Raw genomic sequence first — 9,890 nt, forward strand, 5'->3', positions numbered from 1 at the left:
CAGGGTAACACGTATACTTTAAGTGGCCGCGCGCATGAACTCCAGTACTCCACTACCGTTCGCAACAGCACGAACTATTTCATATACGCTCAGTTCAATTTCATATGACACCCATGCGTGTGTTGCGTACATGATAGGAAATGACATCGAAATGCAAGTGGAGACGCCTTTACTTTGCCACTATTTTTTTTAGGGTCAACGAGGGGAGAGCATCCCCACCTGATTTTCATTGATGGGCTTTTGTTCAAGCCAAAATGTTACAACATTTGAATTTCAGCAGGTTGAGGAAAAAGAGGGGGTGCGGTGTGTTTACATGGGGTGTACTACATAATTGAAAGGTTATGACACCAGGCATCGGCGATCACTCGATCAGTTGCCGGCCACCTGCAGCTCCATAGCTGAGCGTCCTCCTTGCTGGCCGTTTGGAAACGCTGCAGCGACGGTGAAGCTCCGTTGAAGACGATCTCGTTTCTATGCTTCCAGAGGTGCCAGCAAATGAGCAGGAGGAAGCTCCCATAATGCTTGACAGGGAAAGTTGCCGGACGAGGAACAGTCCACAGGGCGGCAACGCTTGAGCTGCTGGTGTCGAAGCCGAGAGACGCCCACACGTGAGCGGCGAAGGGGCATGTGAACATGATGTGGTCACAGCCTTCAGTGCCATGGCCGCACAATTTGCCACTATTTCTACTATGAACAATATTAAACGAATGCAATGGTTCTCCTTCTCCAGTGGAGCTATGCCTTTTTTACTTGTTCTTCTACTCTGAAACATTATTAATCGAGAATACAGTTAGCCCTCTTCATGCATACTGTGCAAATGTCAATCTTTATCTTTCCTTTTCGAAATAAAAAAAGTTACCGTTGAATCTGTAAACGAGTAGCTTTTGCTTCTGAATCTTTTATTTGTGTGTACCTCTGATTTTCACCAGATGCAACGACCACCATCCAGCACATACAAGACCTAAGCCAATTTGGTTTCTTAAACCGATCACTAATAAATTCGGCATTCACGTCCTAGTGGAGATGCAAATGGATGTGTGTGACGCTGCAGGTGAGACCTTCACGGGCGTCCCGTACATGGCGCCGGAGGTGTTCGCGCGAAGCTACGGGCCGGAGGCCGACGTCTGGAGCGCGCGCCGGGGTCGTCGTCTACCAGCTGCTCTGCGGACGCCACCCCTTCCCACCTCGTGGTCAGTCCTAGCTGTTTCCCCAACGACTCTGACAAATTAAAGGTCGTCGTGTCGTCGTCGTCGCATAATGCCCGTCACTTTCGTTTTGCCTCTCGGTGACTTGACAGAGCACCCGTGGCTGAAGGCGGCGGCGATCGCCTCCGAGGCACCTGCTGATTCACGTGGCCTCGTTTGATCTCCATCAACGTTAATTTGCTATCTTGTCCAATATTTTGTACAATCTTAGGTTATATGGACTTATAATGTTATTGAGAGGGACTAAGGCAAAGTGGTCGATGTGGTGTCCAATTTTTGTAACAAAGGCCTCCATATTGTAACTGTATGAGAGAACCACGTAGCAGGGTCCCGGTGACTTTTGGCTCGAACCCTACACACCCAATAACTTTTTGATAGGGAGGAGCGCCTATAATCATTGCTCCGGAGATGTAGGTTTCGGTCGAATCTTAGCTTGTTCCTCTGATCTCTTGAGCTTATTGCCTTGGCTTGATATTACCTATCATATGAGGATGTTTATCCTAGCAATTAGCACGATCGAGAACACGCTACACCAAAAAGGATCCATACCGACGAGATGTTTCAAACGATGACCAAAACATGTCTACTATCGCAAAACTGATATGCAGCATTGCTGTATTTATTAAATGGAATTTTGGACTAGCTAGGGCGTGTGGCTTTTAGCTGAAACTTTTGGACGATCAATATTTTTTTTGTGGGAAGGTGTAGTCATTGTCTTATGGATGTAGGTTTCGATCGAATCTAATTAACGTTTGTCTTGCTGCTAGGTTGGATACACTGGATAAAAGTTTTTTTTTTAGGATCAAGGGGGGCATCATCCCCCACCTGATTTTGTATTAATAGGCTTTTTGGCAAGCCAAGTAAGTGCTTTACACCGTCATTTTCAAAGGTCTAGGGGAAAACTAGGGGAGGTGTACAGGTGTTCTCAGGGTTGTTACATCTTGGAAACAGACGGCACCAGGCATCAGCTATTGGTCGGTCAGCAATTGGCCATCTATTGCTCATTTGCTCCAGAGGTGCGCATCCTCCGTGCAATCCCTCCAAATCGGGGGAGAGAAAGGGGTGATCCATTGAAGACCACGTCGGTGCGATGCTTCCACAGGCTGACAGGCGCCAGCAGAGCAGGAGTAAGAAGCTCTTGAAGTGTTCAGGCAGGACCGTTGGCGGACGGGGAACAGGCGAACAGCCCACAGGACGGATGTGCTTCATCCAGAAGTGTTGATGCCCAAGGCGAACCATGCTTGTGCAGCGAAGGGGCAGGAGAAGATGAGGTGATCACAGTCTTCTGCCTCGCCATGGCAGCAGAGCTCGCAGATGGCGTCGTCGATGACATTCTTCTTCCTCTGGTTAGCCCTGCACTGGATGCGCCGTTGCACCAACAGCCATCCAAAGAACTAAACGTGTAGCGGGGCGGTTCTTTCAAACAAGTCGTAGAAGGTCGCACACGGAAATGGGGAAAGGCATCTCCACATGTACATGTGACCGTGGTTATCTCAGCCGTTCATTTCCTCACATGATATCCATCCAACCATTGAATTTTTCACCCACCCATGATTCTCTCACCTACTCATGATTCATCTCACTGGTCCAAATAGATCATGTGGTCACATATATATGTATGTGAAAATCATAGTTCCACGGAAACACCCCAATCACTGCAAGAAGGTGCTTGTAGGGTCGGCCCAGCACGCAGGGTGGTGTTCTTGTCGCCGAGGGACGACGTCCGACAGTCGTATCCATCAGTCGACAGATCCAAAGTTGACTTCGGCTGCGTATTTCTTCGTGGCTGCAGCCCACAAAGAGCAGCCGCGCACTGGGCCGGGAGCACGCCAAAGTTGCATGATGCTTGCATTTGGCCCGGTTGGCTGGGGCGCTGGGCCCATCTGGTAGTATCATCATTTATTTTATGGGTTGTAGCTTGCATTTGGCAGTGGGGCCGAATAAAAAAAAATTTCTTGAATACACTGGAGAGCTGCACACCATTATATTAAGTAGAAGAATAAATGGTGTTTTTTACAAACTTCGCGGAGCCTGAGCTCACGCCAAACACATTACATCAATTGAGATGCAAGAGGGGCAACCAAACACGCCACAACCTACTACTACTACTACTCCTGCTTAAGACAACCTAAACGACGGGCTCCAGCCACAACCCAGAGGTCAGTGTCGCTTCCGATGCGCTGCATCAACTCTTGAAGCGTGGACGGGGACTGGTTAAAGAGCCGCGCATTGCGCTCTTCCCAAATGCTCCAAATGGTGAGCATGAAGAGCGTATCCAGCCCCTTCCTTCTCTCTCTCGACTGCTGCCTTCTCAACTTCACCCTCCAGTTCTGCAGCGAGGTATTGACGCTGCTGAAACTGCAGTTGCAGCCCATGCCAGAGACTGCTTCCCACCAGACTGCTTTAGCAAATGCACATTGAACAAGGATATGGTCCGAGGTCTCGTCTTCTTGATCACATATAGCCAACACTTATCATGCGCCTCCAGACCATGTCGTCGACGCCGGTCAGCAGTCCAAATACGCCGTTTTCACATGGCCGAATAGAAATGAGGGCAGGCCCGCCCAACTTGTTTACTTGTGGAACCAGCTTGTTTTTGCACGAAACCAAAACAAGGGACCAATTGCTGCTGCTGCTGCGTACAACCATACTACCGTCTACTGTTACAGAATTAGCTAGTCTGCAATGGACATTTTGGCGTACAGCTATACCGTTACAGAATTAGACCGTCTGCTGTTGTTCTGAAATGAATCCACCCCACGAATTGATGGAATGGACATTTTGGGGTACCTATGGTTCCTTTGTACTGTAATTACAGCAAGCACAATTGCACAAAGTTCATAGGCAACGATCTAAAAACTTCCAATAACTTACCCTACCAAAGATTCAGATATTCTTCGACACCGAATATACAGACAACCCTATCTCCATTCAATTGATGTACTTATGCAGCAACAACAAAAAACAAGCATCGCATCGATCATTTCGTTTCGTTTCGTTTCGTTTCTGAGCATCGCCGATCTTCTTCAGCGCGCCATGCCGAACGAGCCGTCCTTCATGAGGCTGTTGCTCAGCGTCTTGAAGCGCTCCCTTGAGTACTGCCGCGACGCCTTCCTCCAGTCCGTCCCGGCCTTCATCATCGCCACGAACTCGTCGAAGCTGATCCGCCCGTCCTTGTCGGTGTCGACTTCCCGGAGGACGTTGTTGAGCGCGGCCTCGTCGGTGTGGCCGGCCTCGTCGGCGAGCGCGTCGGCCAGCTCGGCGCGCTCGATGTATCCGCTGCTGTCCTTGTCGAAGAAGAGGAACGCCGTGCGGAGGTGGGCGTCGTTGGAGAGCCGCTGCAGGTGGATGGTGATCGCCACGAACTCGCCGTAGTCCAGGTACCCGTTGCCGTTCACGTCGGCCTGCGAAAAATGCACAGTTTCGCGTCGATCAGCCTGAAGCCCCATGAGCGTTACGAGAACAATGATGACGGCGAACACTGGGAAAGAAAGCTTTTTCTTACGGCCTCCATGAGCAGCTCCATCTCCGGCTCGGCGAGCTTGGAGCCGACCTTCCTGAGCCCGGCCTTGAGCTCCTGTAGCGTGACCCTGCCGTCCCCGTCCGCGTCCATGAGCGCGAACATGTCCCGGATCACCTCCACCTCCTCCACCGACAGGTGCTCCGCGATCACCCGCATCGCCTTCTTCTTCAGCTTGTTCATCGCCGAGAACTGCTGCAGCCGCGCCCGCACCACGTCCCCCAGCGGCACGTTCGGCGCCTTCCGCGCGTTCTGCAGCCACGGGTGCTCGAGCACCTGCTGCGCGGTGGGGCGCTTCCTGGGGTCCATCTGGAGCATCTGGCGGACGAGGCTCTTGGCGCCGTCGGAGATCCGGGGCCAGGGCTCGCGCTGCAGGTCCAGGCTGCCGCGGAGGATGGCGCGCGCCACGCCCTGCTCCGTCTCCGCCCAGAACGGAGGGACGCCGCACAGGAGGATGTACAGGATCACGCCGGCGCTCCAGATGTCCACCTCCGGGCCGTAGTTCCGACGGAGCACCTCCGGCGCCATGTAGTACGGGCTGCCCACGATCTCCGTGAACCGCTCGCCTGTTCAATTTGCATCCACAAAGTCAAATTTCATAAGCATCATGAACCACGGATCGACCGAACTGTTCAAGCAGATGTAATCACTATGCACGAAATTTTGAAGTTTGAACTCGGCGGCGTATCTATTATCTGGTGAAAATAGCAGCCACGAAGCTGCTGTGGAATTTGGGGCAAGACGTCCCAAAGCGTAGACTTTATCGTCAGTTTCTTATTTTCAGATATTTTTGTGAAATGTCAACGTAGCTGGATCAATTTCACTGCTTTGATCGTTAGCTGCAACCGCGGTTTTAACTGAGTCTTCCACTGGAAACGTCAGGCGCTGCAGATACCGAGGAAAAAAAAGAGCTTTCCCAGTCGGCAGGACTTGTTCTTTGCTGCCGTGTCTTCCTCAAGCAGTAGTGCTACAGCAAAGAACGAGTATTCACCTGCCAGTCACACTTTCTCGCCTACAATCCTTTGGATTTTTTCTTTTCACTAGAAACTTGTGCCAAAGTTAGGTGAACGAAGTGTGGCACCTGATGAAAATTTCCTCGACCTCACGAGCCTGATCACACACTTTTCTCACCGAGATTCACGAATAATAGATGTGCGATGTGGGCATCCGAGAATCAGACGTACCACTAAGGGTACATTTGGTAGAGCTCACAGAGCTGATTCTCTGCTAAATCTAGCAGGAGCTCTGCCAAATAGTTTTTCAGAGAGAAGTGATTTTCTGATGATTCTGTAAAGTGGTTCTCCGAAATGAACTAAGAGGCTGAGAGCTGAAAAAAAGTAGCTTCTTATGATTCTGTGAAGTGATTCTCCATACTGATTTTAAGAGTTCACGAATCACTTCTCTCAGAGAATCACTTCTCTCAGAGAATCAGCTCCCATAGAGAATCAGAATCAGATGGAGCTCTACCAAACAGACCCTAACACTCCCCGAAAATTGACTAGCATCCTTTCTGCATATGCTTTATTTGACATTAAAAAAAATATAGGTTTTGCCGTAGAGAAAACCCTTCGCCAGCCATCTGATGCGAATGGCACTAGTGAAAAGATATGTTTCCACAAATACAGATAAAAGTTTTCCCAGAATAGCAAAAGATTCATGCAGCGCCAAATTTGGCAAGCACACAGCCATTTTTTTTTCAAAAAAAAAACGCTGGCTGCCCCTGAGTATCAAACCCAAGCTCAAAAAATGCTCAAGATTTTCTAGCAGTTCGATCCTGGAGGATCATTTTGTTCAATTTGATAAGGAGTGGCACAGCTAGTATTTGCGTAACACAAGCATGCAAATGCTAGCGAGCTTGCAGGCTGACCTGGTCTGAAGAAGACGGAGAGGCCGAAGTCGATGGCCTTGAGCTGCGCGTCCTCGCTCTTCCCGGCGTACAGGAAGTTCTCGGGCTTGAGGTCCCTGTGCATCACCCCGTGCGCGTGGCACGCCCTGACCACCTCCGCCACGGTCCTCGCCGCCGCCGCCGCGGCGCGCTCCGTGTACCTCCCGCGCGCCACGATCCGGTCGAACAGCTCCCCGCCGTCGCAGAGCTCCATGACCAGATGCACGGCCTCAGCGTCCTCGTAGGCGGCCCGGAGCCGCACCAGCGCCGGGTGGTCGGGCAGCGACGCCATGATGGCGACCTCGCGGCGGACGTCGGCGACGTCCACCGCCGTGCGGAGGCGCCGCTTCGGGATGGACTTGCACGCCAGCCGCTCCCGCGTGGCGCGGTCCGTGGCGAGCCGCGTGACGCCGAACTCGCCGCGCCCCAGCTCCCGGCCCAGGTGGTACTTGTCCGTCACGCGCAGGCGCGGGTGGTGCGGCACCACGCCGTCCAGCACGCGCGCCGCCGTCGCCCCGCCGCCGCCGCGGGACGCCGCGTGCGACTGCCCCGGCGGCGGCGCCCAGTCGTAGGGGTTGGGCTTGCTGGGCTTAGCCTTGGGCCTCGGCTTCGGCTTCGGCTTCGGGCTCGGCTCTTGTTGGCTGTTCCCCTGGCTGCTCGGTGGCGTCGCCGGCCTCTTGTTGGCACCTGCTTGTGGCGGCGCTTTGGTAGACGATGTTATCTCAGGTTGATCCGGGGAGGTGGAGGTGGTGCCGCAGAAGCACACGTTGCCCATGGCGCCTCCTGGTACAAGCTTCCAGATCCTTCTGGACCTTTCTCTCACCGGCTTGCGCCTTGTACCTGGAGTTGCTGTTGCGCACTCCCCTTGATCATGAAAAAATCAGCACGAGGCTGCTCGCTCTCAAGCTTGTATATGTAAATACCTGCGGAGTGGTGGTTGTGCACTGATGGGAAATGGAAATATCTCTCACACCTCTTCTCTCTTGCAACCTCTCTCTCTGACTCTCTACATATGAAAGGGGAAAGATTTGGCTGCTGTAGTGTCGGTTGAGAGTAAACAGTTGCGGCAAAGGGACCTGAGAGGAGGGAGGAGTTAATGAGGTAGCTCGCGGGAGGGAGAATTGAGAGGAAACGGTCGCGGGAGGGAAGAAGTCCAGGCAGCTATCCAAAGTACGAAACGCAACGCAACGACGACGACAGGGACGAGAAAGGGGGAAGGGGAAGGGGAAGAAGAAGAAGCACACGCAGCAGCTTTCAGCCGTAATATACTGTTAGGGTCCCGTCAATAAAGAAATCGACCGAGATGATGATCGATCGATCGGTGAGAAGGGAAGGGGTCGGAGGGCTTTGCTTCGCGCTCACGTTCTTTCGATGGAGGGGAGAGGAGGGGAGAGGTGGACGGATCATGGCCGGGCCGCGAAAAGGCGCGAGGGAAATTGGGTTTCATCCCGAAGGCGTGGAGAGCTGAGAGGGACCGCCTCTCTCGGCAGGCCCTTTTCAAGCGGAGCATTGGCCACGGCACGACAGCTTTCCAAGGCTGCTGCGGCCGGGCGGGCGGGCGGGCGGCGGCGGCGTTTCTTCGTTCCCTTTGCTGCCTGGGACACACACGGGCATGATCTCCTGGTCTGGTGATGGGCAAAGGGCATGTGCCTGGGGCTCCGGGCTCGGGCGACACCATCACCGCCGCTCGCGTCGATGCAATGAGTCGGTCCGGTCCGCCTCCGGGGCTGCTGCTGGCTGCCTCACCCTGTCGTTGGCTTGGCCAGGGGTATCGTACGTAGCAGCTGGCGGCTGCCGTGTGGATTCCAGCAGAAAGCGGCTAGAAAACGACCCGGCGACCGGCGTTATGGTCGCGAGAGCGAAGGCCGGGGAAATTGTTCAGCAGTCATGCATGGGGTGATCGTGAGGTGTGCGATAGATCCTTGTGAACTGGTGGACGGTTTTGCCGTAGTCCTTGCCTGTATGACCACGCATGTACTTTGGAAAAACGCCACGAATCTATTGTAGCCTTCACGCACACCACATGCTTCGCAGCCGTGCCTTCCTGTTGCCATCGAACGCAAGAGACTGGACGAACGGCATTGCTGCTACTGCTAAAATTGACGATGCTACTCGAGGAGTATCTAACACGAGGATTTCTAATGTTTGTATAACCGATCACGCACGCACGGCAAGCTGCTACCACCAAGCAATTCGCTTGTTCGAGGACCACAATGAAGAGGGGGCATATGGGGTAGCTGTCCTAATAATGTCAACTGCGAAAGCACAGTGCGAGCGAGGTAGCAGCAGCGAGAAAGGCCGGCGCTTTCCTTGACCCTTTCCGCTTTGGGGCGCAAAGGGAAGGCGATCGCGGCTTATATTACGCTTACGCGTCGGGGATTAAGCGGCGGCCGCGGTCAAAGGAAGGGCTCGAGCATGCCGTATTGCCGCGGCATGATAGCGGCATGAAGCCGACGTGCAGCGGGTAATCATGCATGGAGCTCGGCGGCCATGATTCTGCCTGCGCCCTGCGAACGAAAGCGAGCCAGACAAAATTACCGCGTCCTCTTTCTTAAAAATTCTTACCCGGTCCTCTAGCCTTTCGTGCGTCATCCAAGGCCTAGTAAACAGGTTAGAAATCTTGTCCTGTCTCGTATTGTTGCTTGCTGGAGAAGTGTAACATCAGGAAGAGTTGGGGGTGGGTGAGAACTAAGAAACGGTCAGGCGAGAGCTGGGGAATCAGCTTCTGAGAAGACAAGGAACTCGGCATGGTGGATTCAGCTGTCTGATCAGGTCCTACCAAAACAATAGACAGACAGGTAGACAGGCAAGCGAGAGTACTAATTGGCACGACCACGCGCAAACGAGCTAAAAATAATTGGCTTCCCGTCACGGTCATTGAAAACACAGCCGCAGCTCAACCTACGGGGCCGTTACAGCTGAGCTCTGCACCAGCGCGTCAGAGAGATAGGATAACTCACCTGCTGCATTGCAGAGAACAAACCGGGGAAGAGTCCAAGCCATCGCCAAGCTTTGGCTGCATCGAATAGGACGGAGCGGACATTTTACATGGCGGCAACAACGCGACACCAGCTATCGTAACCATCCAAGATTCCGTCTTCACCATCCAACGGTTGGGTCAGCGATCCAAAAACGTCTGGGACAACTGGACAAGATGCCCGTCAGGCCGTCAACCAACCCAGCACCTGGAAATACTTCAAACATACCGATAGGAGCATCTCCTCAACCTGATGTAACGACAAAAACTAGAGATGGCATCGACATTACCTCCTGCAGCCAT

General features: G+C 53.1%; 1 protein-coding gene across 1 annotated transcript; it reads right to left on the bottom strand.

Annotated features, from left to right (window-relative positions):
* Positions 1-3,918: 3,918 nt before the first annotated feature.
* LOC101779715 (calcium-dependent protein kinase 9) lies at positions 3,919-8,054 on the bottom strand. The gene is made up of 3 exons (XM_012848794.2): positions 6,593-8,054; positions 4,711-5,291; positions 3,919-4,609 (listed from the first exon to the last, which is right to left on the bottom strand). The coding sequence occupies exons 1-3, from the start codon at positions 7,383-7,385 to the stop codon at positions 4,232-4,234; spliced, it is 1,752 nt and encodes a 583-aa protein (XP_012704248.1). The 5' UTR covers positions 7,386-8,054; the 3' UTR covers positions 3,919-4,231.
* Between the last annotated feature and the right edge of the window lie 1,836 nt (positions 8,055-9,890).

This window comes from Setaria italica, chromosome IX, assembly GCF_000263155.2.
Source record: "Setaria italica strain Yugu1 chromosome IX, Setaria_italica_v2.0, whole genome shotgun sequence".
NCBI lineage: Eukaryota > Viridiplantae > Streptophyta > Magnoliopsida > Poales > Poaceae > Setaria > Setaria italica.